Here is a 14,824-nt window from a genome sequence, read left to right on the forward strand (position 1 = left end):
AATAATCAAGAAAGAGGATATTTCTATAAATTAGAAATTTTTTTTTATGGACAATGCTATTATGAAGGACGAAGGTATAATTGGAAATTGATTTTGTATCTAGAGAATTAGAAATATCAAATGATATCTAAGCTATATCAAAACTATTATTATATTAAATGAAGAATTTCATAATCTGAGGATTAATCTTTTGATTAATAGGACTGTTTATGTTTTAATAGTAAAGTATGATAATAATAATTATAAAAAAAAGTCAAATTTTTCTAGAGGCTTTTGATACTTACCTCCCATAACATCTCCTTTTTAGTCAAAGTTCCAACTGTTTTCTTATATTACAAATTAAATATTCTTAACAAGAAATGAATTTAAGCTATTTAGCATTTTTAATATTTACACTGTATTTATCATATTTTCTATCAATTCACTTATTAATTTCATACCTACTTTGGCCCAAAACTACAGGTTGGTGCTGTCTGCCCAATTATTAACCAACCTTAAGTCTCATTACACAAAATTGCAGAAAATTTAAATTAAGAATTCTTAGGTAAATTCGATACAAACTTAAGCTGGTTGAGTGTGCACCGAGATAGTAAAGACGTTGATATAGCTGATAACAAGTCCTGGATCAAATCCTACCTTCACCCCTTCCGACCTGCTTAGAGAAAAGGGAATACAGGTTTCCAAGACGTCAATAAAATTTTTCATTCAGATCCTAAAAGAAAAGGCAAAAGAAAGTTAAATTATGATAGTACAACTCGTCAATAAAATTTTTCTTAAGTTGCATTCAGATCCTAAAAGAAAAGGCAAAAGAAAGTTAAATTATGATAGTACAACTCATCATTTGCTTGCGCCAAATGATCAAATTTCATCACAACAAACAGATTCGAAGCAGTACAAAAAAAGAGGCAGGCTAACATTTTTTTTTAATTGATTAGATTGAGGCAGTAGGATGCAGATCAAGAAATTCATGCCAATTCTGGAATATAACTTCAATATTTGAAAGACTTAAGATGGGACTATTGACAGCCTCGTTGCAGTCTCCAATATCATAGAGCCATAAAACATTTAGTTACAATATTTCCTTCAACAATCTTTCTCGACCATATTTAACTACAAATGCAAATTTAACGGACCACCTTACTAGTGCAGCACAATCCACTGTTGCGGTAACGCGCTAGTCACGAGGACTTGAAGAAACTGCACGAGTTGATATCTGTCGTCATAAAGATAACAAAGGCCAAGATTTCCGGAGAAAAAAAAAATCATCTCAAGTTGATATCCACTTGATAACATTGTTTGATCAAGGGAATGTGCAAAAGTTCACATCTTTAGCAAGCAATATGGATATTTTGTCATCGTTTAGCTCTGTACAAAACAACACAGTTAATTAAATTAAGAGCATATAAATATTTATTTATCATTTCTAATAAGATCCTATTAGAGTTTGTTATGATCTCCTCATAATATTAATATTAATTATTTTACCTTCTTAGACTATAGTACCTATGAATATTGTTACCACGTCATGAATGAAAATTCTGATTCATTTTATCCCATATAGAAACTATAATTAATTATTCATGAATGAAAATTAAGATCTTTAACATAAAAAAGCTTTCTAATTGAAAGATAATTGTAGAATGAGCGATGTAGCAAATTAGAGGAAACGAATATGTCAAAATTGATATAATTGCAATGTATCTACCTTTAAAATTATACCAGTAACTTAAACTCTTGCATCAATTTCTGCATCCAAAGGCCCACTATCTGAATCTTTTGCAGATGTATGAGTTCTGTCTGAAAATAAATGGATTGAATAAAACATGCATCCAAGTAAAGCAGAATTATAAATTATAGCTTTTTTAAAATTTATGTTTACATGCTATACATTATAAAAACGAACTGTGATATGGTTCCAAACAACTGGATCATGTGACTTTGAAAAAAATAAATCATTACAAATTATGGGTGGCTCAACACAATTTAACCCAGAAGGAGGCTGTTTCTGAGACTCAAACCACGTGCCATGACATTACAAATTATAAATACAGAAAGGATGCATCTCAAACTTAAAGATGTCAGACAGGATACTCAGGTTGACAGTTGACATTACCATTCAGAATAGACAACTCAAGATTTTTATGTGGAACAAGGTGATATAGAAAGGATTAAATTTATTCTGATGATGATAGACGTCAGGAAAAGGTCCTACCAGTTCATGTCTTTTTTCTCTTTTAAAAGAATATAGTTTTTTGAAAGCCCTAAACCCTACCAGTTCATGTCAAAGAACAGATTTGCTGCAATACTGGATCCAAATTGCACAGATAGCAAATTTGTACTGACTCCATAAATTTCAACAAAATCCTATGTAAGTAGATGAATGTGAACCTATAGACTGATGTGGTGCTAAATTTATGTTGTAGTTTTCAGATCAGAGCAGTAACAAATTAGAAGCCTGCTGAAATTTGTGGCTACCCTCAAGCTTATGTTTGATAAGGAATCAAAGTGGAAACTAAAACAAATAATGGCATTACTGAAGAAATATGGTATGGTCTTGTTCTACTACTGCATATATTGTAATAATATAACAGTTCGGTAACAGCAGGTGGTAAGGTCTGGTTTAAGCTCTTTTCCAATCCATTCCAACACAAGAAGTGGTGGAGGTAAAGCAGAAACCCACAGATAAAATATGAAGGATGAAGGAAGCAGCTGGTACAATGAACAGATGACTATCAAAAAAAGGATAAAATATGCACTGTGGGAAGGCATACAAAATAGAGATTGAATCTGATACAGATATATTGGTTAAGACATTAAACAACGAGACACATCTACCTTGGTTCCTTATAAATAATGTTAGAAATGCTATCAAGAGCAATTTCAAGAATGCAGAATCTTTCACATACATATAGAGAAGGAAATAGGAGGGTTCACTGGTTACCTAAGTTTACCAAACAACCAATGACCAATAGGATCTGGAAGATGACCAGACATTGAAATTGTATTTACTATTTCATTTTGTTCTTTGATAAACAGAGCATGGGTCATATTAAAATGTTGCAGTGATATATCCACTTCTTTCAGAAGAAAAAAAAAGGACATACAAAAAGATGAAGATAAAGCAAGCACACACCTTCTAGTTTCTAAAAAGCAAGGTATGCAGTTTCGAATAATACCACCCGTACCGGGCAGTACGTACCGGTCTGTCAGCTGACCGGTACACGGACCACCCGTTACTGAACGGTATATATATATATATATATATATATATATATATATATATATTCAGCAACGTCGCTCGGAAAAGGAAAAAAATACATATATATTTTTTAAAGGCGAAGTCGTGTTGCCTTTTATAAAAATATTTTATATATAAAAAATATTTTATATATAAATATTATATAAAAAAAATCTTGTATATATAAAAAATATTTTTAAAATATTTTATATATAAAAATGAGGCGACGTCGCCGAATTATATATATATATATATATATATATATATATATATATATATATATATATATATATATATATATATATATATATATATATATATATATATATATATATACACACACCAAGTGGTATACCGAACGGTATACTACTCGGTATATACCGTTCGGTATACTGTATCGTACTGTACCGAGTGAATGTCAAAACGTCGATACGATACGATATTTCAAGCCTTGCTAAAAAGTACTTCTACATATCAGTTCTCCGACCAGCCATGGTAGAAGATATAAGTCCATCAATCACCACTACTCATGTCAGCTTTTGTTATGTCAAGAGAAAAATAACCTTTTATTGGTTGAGTCCCATATGTATCAAAACTTCCGAAATTTAGTAAACAGCCTAGTGTTCTATGTAGATATATAAAACTAATTCCATCCACTATTCGGGAGAATCTAAAAATTATCTGAATTAAATAATGTATACCTAAGGTAGGACAGACACCATTCTACATAAATAAGAGCAGGGTTTTGAATATCGGTTCATACCAAGCTCTGTTCGATACGATACATACTGTAATGTACCGTTGGTACACCAAGGCGTACTGACGGTATACTCTAAAATCTTAAAAATACTTCCACCTATCACACCAGGGTGTACCGATCGGTACGCCTCGGTAATGGTCGAAATCCGAGACGATATCGGTCGGTACACCTTGGTACCGATCGGTATGCCTCGGTACCGGTCAAAACACTAATACCGCTCGGTAGAGGGCAGTCCGTATATTGGTATCCTCTTAGACCGATACGTACCGCTCGTACCGAACGGTACACATCGAAATTGAGAACCCTGAATAAGAGTTAAACCCTATAAAAAGATAAATCTAATGAACTAATTCAAACTCACAAAAAAACTAAAAATAGACCAGCCTAAAATATTCCTGATCTAAGTCAGACTTTAGATTACAAGAGTTTATACCGAAATTTTTTCCATTAGCTTTTACTGCGTTACAACTAAGGTATTTCATGGTTGAATTAACTGGCTTAGACCACTACATTTCATGGTGGCAAAGCAGAATAATCAATGTGAAAATTTTATTTTAATCAAAGTCTCTAAAGAGAAGTGAAATCTAACTAAATTTTGCAAGACTTTCTGTAGAATAAGTGGATAAAAAATATGTATTGGACCTCATTCAGATCAATGTTCACTAGACCCTTCAAGGACCAACCTAGCACTAAGGCAAGGCTGGCGCCCTTGGAGCACCTCAATCACACCAAGGCAAGGCTCTCTTTTTCTAAAGCACAATCTAGACAAGCACCACATTAGAGGCATTAGGTGAGGTGTCCACCTAACAAAGTCATTTTCATTTTTCTTTTTTTTTATTATACATACAATAACTTTCTTTGGGCAAATTCCTTAGAAAAACCTCTATTCATTTCAGTTGTTGACGCATGAAATTATGTCTTTTCTTAATTTAATCCAATTTAAGGTGAATTTATAACCCTTACAACAAAAAACCACTTGAGTATTATTATAGATCTTTTGAAGTTTTAATAACACAAAAAAAATTTGGATACCTAAGTTACTTTACTTTCAAATGGGTTAATTATTTTTTGGGTCCAATTCAAAAAATAGTATAACCAAAGTCAAACTCATATTCAACTTATAAAGGCATAAACTATCATTTTTTATTTTTATGCATTTAAAATAGGTATATTTTATTTATTTTGACGTTTAAAACTATGAAATTATTTTATTTTTAAATTTTAGATGAATTTACCACCCATTTGGGACAAAAATCACTTAATATTAGTATAGAAATTTTTTTGAGGTAGACAACAAATTTTTAAAGACCATTACACTGTTTTGTTTTGAATGAGGTATCGTATTCAAAAACAATATAAACAGTTCAAAAAATTTTATTTATGTAAATGTAACTCACTTCCCATATTTTTCAAAAATTTCTAAATTTTCAGAAAACCTTAACAATAACTTAAAAAGGCCTAAATGATCATTTTTTTTTTACTTTAAGTTTAAATTAAGTATTTTTATTTATTTCAGTCTTTTAAAATCATGGAATTATATCTTTTTTTAATTTTACCTAATTGAAGATAATTTATCATCCTTTCAGACAAAAACTATTTGAATATTATTATAGAATGTATTCTGAAGTTTTAAGGACATGAAAAAGTTTTTAAAGACCTAAGTATCACTGTTTAAATTTTGAGGAGCAGTGTAATCTCATTCAAAAACAATGTAAATTACAGCCCATTTTCCAAAATGTTTTAAATTTCAAAAAACATTAAAAATAACTTACAAAAGTCTAAATGATTATTTTTTCTAGGTTTTAGCCTTTACAATAGATAAATTTTATTTATTTCAACCCTTTCAAATCATGAAATTATATCATTTTTTAATTTCTCACAATTTAAGGTTAATTTATTACCCTTTGGGGCAAAAATCACTTGAACATAAAGAAACAAAAAAATACTTGAGTTTCACTAATTTTGAATGAGATTACACTATACTTTGAGGCCTATTCAAAGATAGTACATCATCAATCAAAAATAGTGTCATTCACATCCCACATTTTTCAAAAACAATTAATTTTTTCAAAAACATTCCAAATAACTTGTAAAAACCTAAATGATCATTTTTTATTATATATATTATTATAATGAGCATCCTGCAGCACATTATAATAATATACAAGTAACACTGTTTTAAGGATATAAAAAATTTTAAAGACTTGAGGAACACTGTTTTTAAATAGTGTTACACTGTGTTTGAACCATATTAAGAAAGTAACCTTATTCAAAAACAATATATATATCATATCTCATTTTTTTCCAAAAATTCTCAAGGTTTTAGAAAATCATTCAAACAACTTATAAAAACCTAAATGATTTTTTAAGCTTTTAAAATAAATATTTATTATTTATTTTAGCCTTTTAAAAGCATGAATTTATGTTTTTTCTAATTTTACCTATTTAAGATGAATTTACAATCCCATTGGGACAAAAATCATTTGAATATTTTTATAGAAAATTTGAATAATATAAACAAAATTGAAGACATGAAGTTCTTCAATGAGATTATATTGTTTTTGGATTATATTCAAATAGAGTGTAACCCATTAAAAAATAGTGTGGCTCACATTTGATCTGTCCCTTAATTTCTTAAACTTTTAGGAAACCTCGTAAATAACTTACCAAGGCCTAAATGATTATTCTTTTCTATTTATAAGCCTTTAAAATAGATACCAAGGTTTGTGATTTCGTACTGTACCGGAGTTTTGAGCTCAGTTCGATATATTATGATAGTATACTGAGCGATACATTTCGGTATACCGCTCAGTATATATATATAAAAAAAAAATGATAACTCTACCTGCGTGAGGAGCCACGCAAAAAAAAAAAAAAAAGGGAGGCGACGTTGCTCAGTTTCCCAACGCAAAGGGAAAGGCGACGTCGCCTCGGTTTCCCCATGCAAAAAAAAACGAAAAGGGCTCGATGATGTCGCTCGATTTCCCCACGCAAAAAAACAAGGAAAGGCGACATCTCCTCGGCGACATCGCTCGATTTTCCCATGCGAAAAAAAAACAAAAAAAAGAAAGGCATCGCCTCACTCGGTTTCTTCTACTGGGGAGAAGAGATCGCTTCTCCCCGCGACGTCGTCGAGGCTTTGTCGCTGCACCGGATCTCCAGGTTTTCTTCTTTCTTCTCCCTCTTCTTTCTTCTCCCTTTCTTTCTTCTCCAACACCGATCGATGCTACCACTCGGTAACGGACGATCCGTGTACCAATCTATTGACGGACTGATACATACCGCTTGGTACGAACGGTATTCTTCAAAATTAAAATCCTTGATAGATACCTTTATTTATTTTCATATTTTAAAGATATAAATTTTATTATTTTTAATTTTACCTAATTTAAGGTTTATTTTATCACCTTTTGGGATTAAAACCACTTGAATATTATTATATTATTTTTGAATGGGGCTACACTATTTTTGAGGTCCTAATGAAAATCATATCAAACATTTTTCAAAAATTCTCAAATTTTCGAGTAACGGATCAATTGATTTAGTTTGAATTAGTTGATCAAATTGAATGAGTTGGTTTAATATGAGTTTGAAAAGGGACGTAGATGAGGAAAAGGACAAATAAGTTGTTGAGTGTATTTTTATTGTTTTGAAAATTAGAAGCACTCTGCAGGAAAAAATCAAAATAGGAGCATTTTGCAGGGAAAAAAATAAAACTAGGAGCTCTTTTAGAAAATGTGCCCATTTTCTTTTATATGGGTCTAGGAGTAAAGTTTTGAAAGCAAGAGAGGCTTTGAACTGTTTGTGTCCAGCTGTCTAGGCATCCAACTATAACCACGGACAAAATATAAAGAAACAAATTCTATAAAGCTAAAAGACATAAATTTTAAAGTCAAGAAGTCTAGTAACAGTGAAGCATAATCACTGGTATGGATGTGAATATATGTAAAATAAAGGTCAATCGTCAACAGAAAGCTCCTAAACATCTCAGACACTAATACAGATTTTCAAAGTTTGATTTGGCTTGCTATGCATGTGAATATCTGAAGATTTTGTATGTTCTTGACTCTTATGGCTTCTCATTACTGGATCAGCATAATGTGGTGATATTTTTGTGACTTGTTATTATCAATCTTTTTCATTGACAGTTCAGGCTGGTAAAAGTTAAGGTTACCAAGTTCAGATGTCAAGTTACTTGTTTTAAAATCAAAGCAGCGATATACCTGTTCTTTCATTGATTCCTGCAACTCTCTTGGATCTTTTAGAACTCCGAGAAGTTTTGTCTGAAATCTCACTGAATAGATTATTATATTTTTCCAATAGTTTATTCTTTTTCTCCAATAAACCAAGGACTTCATATGCATCTCCTACTTTTCTCACAACTGATTTACTTGGTGGTTTTCGATCGTATGCCTCAAGTTCTTGGAAAAGCTGCATAGTTGGAGAAAGGACAAAAGGGAGCTATAAAAATACCAGAAATCATTGATCTAACATTCAACTTCGAGACAAAATAGAGACAATTATTTTGACATAATTGTCCATTAGTGAAAAGGCATATGGTTAGAAAAGAGTACCTTTACAAGCCTCTCTAGCATGTTATTTCTGTAGTAGATGGAAAGCATAAGATCACAAAATCGCCAAGGGACTGAATGCAAGTCATGGCTAATCTTCTTCACCCAAATTCTGTGGGCCTCCTCAGCCCTGTTGTCCTTTTCTAAAGCGCGTATTAATTGCTCATATGTACCCATTGTTGTTCCTTGGCCCTTGCTTAACATCCATTTTATCACCTAATGGAAATTATACTTCACCCTTAATTTAGATGCTAGAAGAAGACGGAAATAGGAGCACAAGTAAGGTGAAACTAATGAAGTTCAAAACACTTCAACAAAAAATGCTGATACCTGTACAACTCGATGCCACTGTTCCTCCTTTTCAAGAACAAGAAGTGCCTTCTTGAGTGTAACCAAAGGAAAGCTATGCTCCCATGCTACCCAAGCATCAAGGGTACCATATACAGCCTCTTTGGAATCTTTAAGGTCAAGAAGCTAGAAAAGCGTGTTTTATTTATTAGATGATCAATTTAAAGGAAAAAAGGTGGTGCATATGAAGAAAATTTATATAGTTGATATTGTAAAAATAATAATAAAGAGCATTTATTTCTCTAACAACAGAATCCTCTATGGTTTATCCTAGAAGATGCTTTAAACAAGAATTCCTCATCTGGTCATCATTCAGAGAACAACATACTCCATCAATTATCCTGGGTAATGCTTAATATTATTTTGTAACAATTACTTTTACTCAAGGAATGCAGCAGAAAACTAATCATTATTATACTTAAGAAGCCCAATCACCTATCCTAGGAATATGAATTCTTAAGAACTAGATTCCAAAAGCTTTAGATAAATGTCCTTTTTTGTTCATTTATTAGTACAAGAAAGAATGAACAACAAAAACATACTGCATACCGTGTTAACAAGGAACTTTCTTTTCTCCACTGATGAGATGTTCTTCCCAACTTTTTTCTCCACTGGCTCTTCAAGATTAGAATAGTTGCAATCACGCACTTTACAAACTTTCTGTAGAAATAGTTAATCATTCATCTTTTACTAGATAGAATCTGAGAAGCTGAAACTATTAACCAAATGCCCACAAACAGATTATTTTCTTTTAAGAGCATGTTGAAACATTAATTTTTGTCAGCATTTTTTATGTAAGAAAACTGATGCATTTAATGTTTTGCATGTTTAGTTCTCAGAAAAAAACAATATATTCTTACATCTGAAATTTCAAAACAGGAATCAATCATTATCAGAGATTGTTTACCAAATACTCATAGATAATTGGTAGCTCATTTAACATATGAGATTGAAGAACCGATCATCCAATCTCAGATATTTGGAAAATTGTTCATCTGAACATCTGAGCACACTAGATCAGCCCATACACGCTTATCAAAAATAAATAAAATTAATAATAGAAAGCCCTTATGCTCCATCTATGATCCCTCATTGAGATCAGAAAACTATCCATCCAATGCCTATTGATGTAGGGAACAAAATAGCTCAGTTTGTGAACAAAAGAACCCCTGCATCACCTCTCCTCAGTAATGTAATGTCTAACTTGTTATTATGCAATGCATTTTTGTAAATAGTTTTTTCTTTTTTGCATTATTAATAAGTAATGGCTTTAAAATGTGAATATTAATCCCTCAACTGCTCATGAGATCATCTAACCCCCAAAATTCAAAACCTAAAAAAATGTGTTTCTACTTTCTATTTCTAGTAGTAACGGCTAATTTGATATTACGAAATGCATTTCTGTAGATAGCAGTTTTTCTTTTTGCATTGCCAATAACTAATGTCTTTGAAATGTAAATAATAAATCCCTCAACTGTTCATAAACACATTTAATCCCCAAAACTCAAAACCTATATGAAGTCCTTCGGATTTATCAAACCATGTCAACCACCAATGTTCCAGGAACATTCCTATCATTCAGGTTAAATCTTTAATGATTTATTACTCTAGCATTTGTCCCATGCATATTACTCTAACGTTCCTATCACTCCAACATTCTTGATATAATAACTTTTCAAGCGATAACTTATCTTCATTCTCAAGCCATTTTATTTAGAAAATAACTTAAGGAATGTGATCTAAAATACTTAAACCTAAAGATTTGTGTTTTTTAAGCTTTTGGACGGGTGGATTGTGGAAAATGGAAAACTTCAGAAGATGGCTTGTTAAAGAAATACAATATCATCAAAGAATATAGGATGAGAAATGAGGTCCTGTCAAAGATAATATGCACTATTGTAGTCTATAAAATATAAAATGCATATATTAAGGTTTCATAAGTAAAATGGTCTAATCAATCCATAAAGAAAAGTAACAATCACAGCAGCACAGTTCTTCCATTCTTCCACCAAGTTATATGCTTCTTAGTTAGGAAATAATTACAAAGACTAAATTTGGAAAAATCCAGAAAGCAAAACAACAACATTGATCATAAACTCAAGTTTCACCTCCTTAACATCAGTGTTTCATTTGGAGTTATTAAAAGTTATGACATGCTTTGAAGAAAATAAATCAAATGAACAAATCACTGGTTGATTCATGCATAAAAGAGAATTGCTTGACAGCAACTTAATAATGAAAATTTGTGTAAATGAATTTATAACATGAGCAACAGGGTCAGATCCTTCGAAATATAGTACAGAGAAACCTCTAAAGACATCATTGCTCCCAATCTATTTTGCATTTGTACCTGACCATCCATTGTTCCATCATACGTAGAATAACTAGACGAGCTGGTTGCATAATTCTCGCAACAGTACCCTGCTACAAACTACATAAAAGACATAATTGGATAATTATATCAGCATGAACAATAAACACTACTAATGCAAAACAAAGAAATACCTTAGATCAAGTTTGTAAGTCAGTGTTCTGGAATAGATAATAATGTATTCCATTATAAAGTACATACACTGAAAGGAAGGCTAATCTTGGTTTCCATAAATTATACTTGTCAAATGAAACTCAAATGAAAAATAAAAGAAATAAAATTTTCACTGCCTCACCAAAAGAAACAATATCATATAAAGATGCAGAAGAGAAAATAAGCAAGACATTGAAAAATATGCAAGAGATTTGAAATTAAACATAGGACGAATATCACAAGGACTACTGTCAAGTTCATAAGTGGAATAAGTGACACAAGTATGGCAGACCAAATCACCTCGATGACTCACCCACGTATCAACAATCTGGTTAAAGTCATAAGTCACACTATCCTTCAAGGATTGAGACAAGACATGACCTAGACAAGGGAAGATAGAGCCAATCAAATGATGAGCAAAATGACAGGTAGGGAGATGTCCTTCAACATAGCATCCAGAATGAAAGCAAAAGTTCTTCTACAATTTGAAATACCAACATATAGAGTCCAGATTTCTACTAACATTATAACTCAGCCAACCTCAATGCAAACCCTAATTTGCTCAAGAAGCTTCAAGACAGATCACAGTGGCGACTTACAAGTGATCCATTGCTAGATGACATAATTCTAAATTCCAAGAATGTCTATTTTGCCTCAAGACCTATTTTTGCACAAAAAATGATATGCAAGTCCACCAAGGATGTCAAACCTGTTTTCATTGCAAAGGGGATCATAAACTCAGATTGAAGGATTGGATCATAGAATAATAAGATCCTAAAATTTATACATAATTAATTTTAAGATATATCCATATACATATAGAAATTGTAAATATTTTTTATTAGGATTTAATAACTCTCATATGTTATTAAGTTAATATTTGTATTTTCATTAAAGTGGATGAATAATTCAGTAGTATTATCTCTTATTTTATTAATAGGATTTTCATTAATAATTTTATTGTTTTGTGTTTTACCTTTTTATATGTTTACAATGATTCATATTGGTCTCTCATTACTTATTCAAGCATCGCAACTCGAAGATGATACCCACTGATTAAAAAAGTGGTTGTATGAGCAATGATATTTCTATGGTAATAATTAAAGTACTTTGCATATTACTGATGATAATTGAGGTAGAAATTTAGAGTTATCAATTTATAGTTTATATTATACAAGATGAGAGTGCTCAACAAACTGACAAATCCTAGCAAATAAATACAACTCATTGGATAAAATAAACTACTTCTTTAGTGGTTCCGTAGAACTTTTAAACAATAGAAATTTGACATTGGAATTAGCAGCTTGAGCAAAAGATGATCATCTACATTGGGCTCCAAAGAAAATTTTGGAATTAGGATAATTATCGCTTTACCATATGGATTTAAAAATAACAAAAGCAAATAAATTTGAGGTGTTGAGCAATAAAAACAAAAGCAATCAAACTTGCTGTGTTGAGCAATCAATTGACAAGGAGGAATACTTCATTTTACTTTGCATGTGTTCTTTGACTTCATTTGTCCTTCATTCAGATGCTTTTATGAATTCTACAAAAGGAAAACAAGAAGAAGAAATGAAGGTTTAAGTACCTTATTTCTTTTTCTTGTTCATTTGTCCTTCATTTTACTTTGCATGTATCCTATCATCTCAGCAATTGAAGACAAATGCCAATCCTCTTCCATTACATAATCACAAGAATCTTCATACCGACTTACCAAAACATCAAATCCCAGAGGACCAGCGTTAATAAGATTAAAGATATGCACAAGTAAATGACGGAAGAAAGGATCCTCTACTTAACATTTAAACAAAGAACCATCATATTGCAGGAAGCAAAGAAATTCTTGATTTATGAAAGAAAAGTGCATCAACCTGTCAGGTTCAAGTTCTTTCCTATGCTACAACTATGAGATCTTTCCAATGCATAAGTGAAGGATAAACACAGATCTCACTGAAAGAAAATAGTTATGGTATACTCGATTAATATCAAAACCCACAAAGATAGGATAAATGAAGAAAATATCATTTCTAGACAGAAGAATTCAAATTGAGCGCCTGAGCCATACACGAGATCAAAATTTTGACTTCTGACTACTTGATATCAACGATCAAGAACAAAACAGATTAAAAGGAGAAACAAATATAGGAACTAGTAACGAAAGAAGAAGAGGAGAGATGTATCACCTTACTCGGTCGGGAACAGACCGTGGTCCTGAACAAGAGGACGGCGCCGGGCCCGTGGAACATCCGGCAAGCGACGGCCTCATCCCGGAAGCGCCCCAACTCGATTCCCTCTAGGAGCTGCGGGTACCCGATCACCTCCGCCCCGTCCCGCTCCAGCTTCTGCTTCGGCGCATCCACAAACGTAATCGACTCCGCCGCCGAGCCGCCGCCCACGCCTCCGGCCGCAACGTAAGGGGAGGAGGAGGAGAGGAAAGCAAGAGGGGGCCACAGCAGGATCGGGTGCTTCACGGAGCGGCACTCGATGCGCCTTTGCGAGCCGCCCAGTAGGGTGCGAAGGAGGGATCGAGAGTAGGAGGAGGAGCGCCACATGGGTCGTTGTTCGATGGTAAGGCAAGGGGAGGGGGTAATGGTCCGGAGCTGGGTAGGTTTGAGGTGGAGGGGAGAGAGATCCGATTGATTGACTTGGGAAGAAGCCCGAAGACTGGTGCCAAACCCAGCCTTCAGAAGAGCATTTTTATTGCTTCGTTACTCGATTATGATGCAATTGCGATGGCAATATGATTATACAGCTAGCTCCCTGTGTCATTTATAAAGATTTTAATAATTTATCATATAATTTTAGGTTGAAATCCCGCTTTTATTTATTTATTTATTTATTATTATTATTATTATTATTTATCTTTTATAAAATAAAAATAAAAAGACATCTAAAATATTTCTTCTTTGGTACTTCCGATATTGAATTTGATCATAGTAATGCAAATCCCAACCATGTCATATCATGTATATCTAAGGTCACCATAGACAGATAGATCATCTTTGGGACCAGGAACTCTTAATCCATTTCGGATGCGGGGAACAAAAACAGCTCCTGCATCAATCACCTCTGCTTAGTACTAATTAATTATAAGGCTCCTCCTTGTCTTCAGTTTTGTTGTTGTATAAAAAAAAAAAAAAGGCATTCATTCAGTTAGGAAATCAAAACATCAAAATCAAAATCAAAATTGAGAGGGAACCCTCCAAAACAAATTCTCTAGCTATGAGCAAATCCTCAATTGGACCACTCGTATTGACCTAACCTTCTGTGCCAGCTAAATAATATCAACCAAATTTGATCTTAAGGTCCAAACAACACTACCTGGACCATTCGAATAAAGTGACTATTTCCGTCGCATCAGTTTTGATCGCCAGCTTTCGCAG

The 14,824-nt window shown here is 32.6% G+C and overlaps 1 protein-coding gene across 11 annotated transcripts; it reads right to left on the minus strand.

Moving 5' to 3' along the window:
• Positions 1-409: 409 nt before the first annotated feature.
• On the minus strand, positions 410-14,157 carry LOC103998335 (uncharacterized). 11 transcript variants are annotated; one of them, XM_065109200.1, is made up of 8 exons: positions 13,625-14,156; positions 11,226-11,348; positions 9,467-9,577; positions 8,900-9,043; positions 8,573-8,785; positions 8,222-8,429; positions 1,706-1,797; positions 410-652 (listed from the first exon to the last, which is right to left on the minus strand). In XM_065109200.1, exons 1-7 carry the CDS (start codon positions 13,991-13,993, stop codon positions 1,727-1,729), a joined length of 1,239 nt encoding a protein of 412 aa, XP_064965272.1. In that variant the 5' UTR covers positions 13,994-14,156; the 3' UTR covers positions 410-652; positions 1,706-1,726. The 11 variants fall into 11 exon arrangements, with proteins under 11 accessions (XP_064965272.1, XP_009418057.2, XP_064965278.1 ...); XM_009419782.3 differs by having other exon boundaries at positions 11,268-11,348; positions 13,625-14,153; XM_065109199.1 differs by lacking the exon at positions 410-652 and adding an exon at positions 951-1,197 and having other exon boundaries at positions 13,625-14,155.
• Between the last annotated feature and the right edge of the window lie 667 nt (positions 14,158-14,824).

Source organism: Musa acuminata, chromosome BXJ2-5, assembly GCF_036884655.1.
Source record: "Musa acuminata AAA Group cultivar baxijiao chromosome BXJ2-5, Cavendish_Baxijiao_AAA, whole genome shotgun sequence".
In the NCBI taxonomy this organism is placed as follows: domain Eukaryota; kingdom Viridiplantae; phylum Streptophyta; class Magnoliopsida; order Zingiberales; family Musaceae; genus Musa; species Musa acuminata.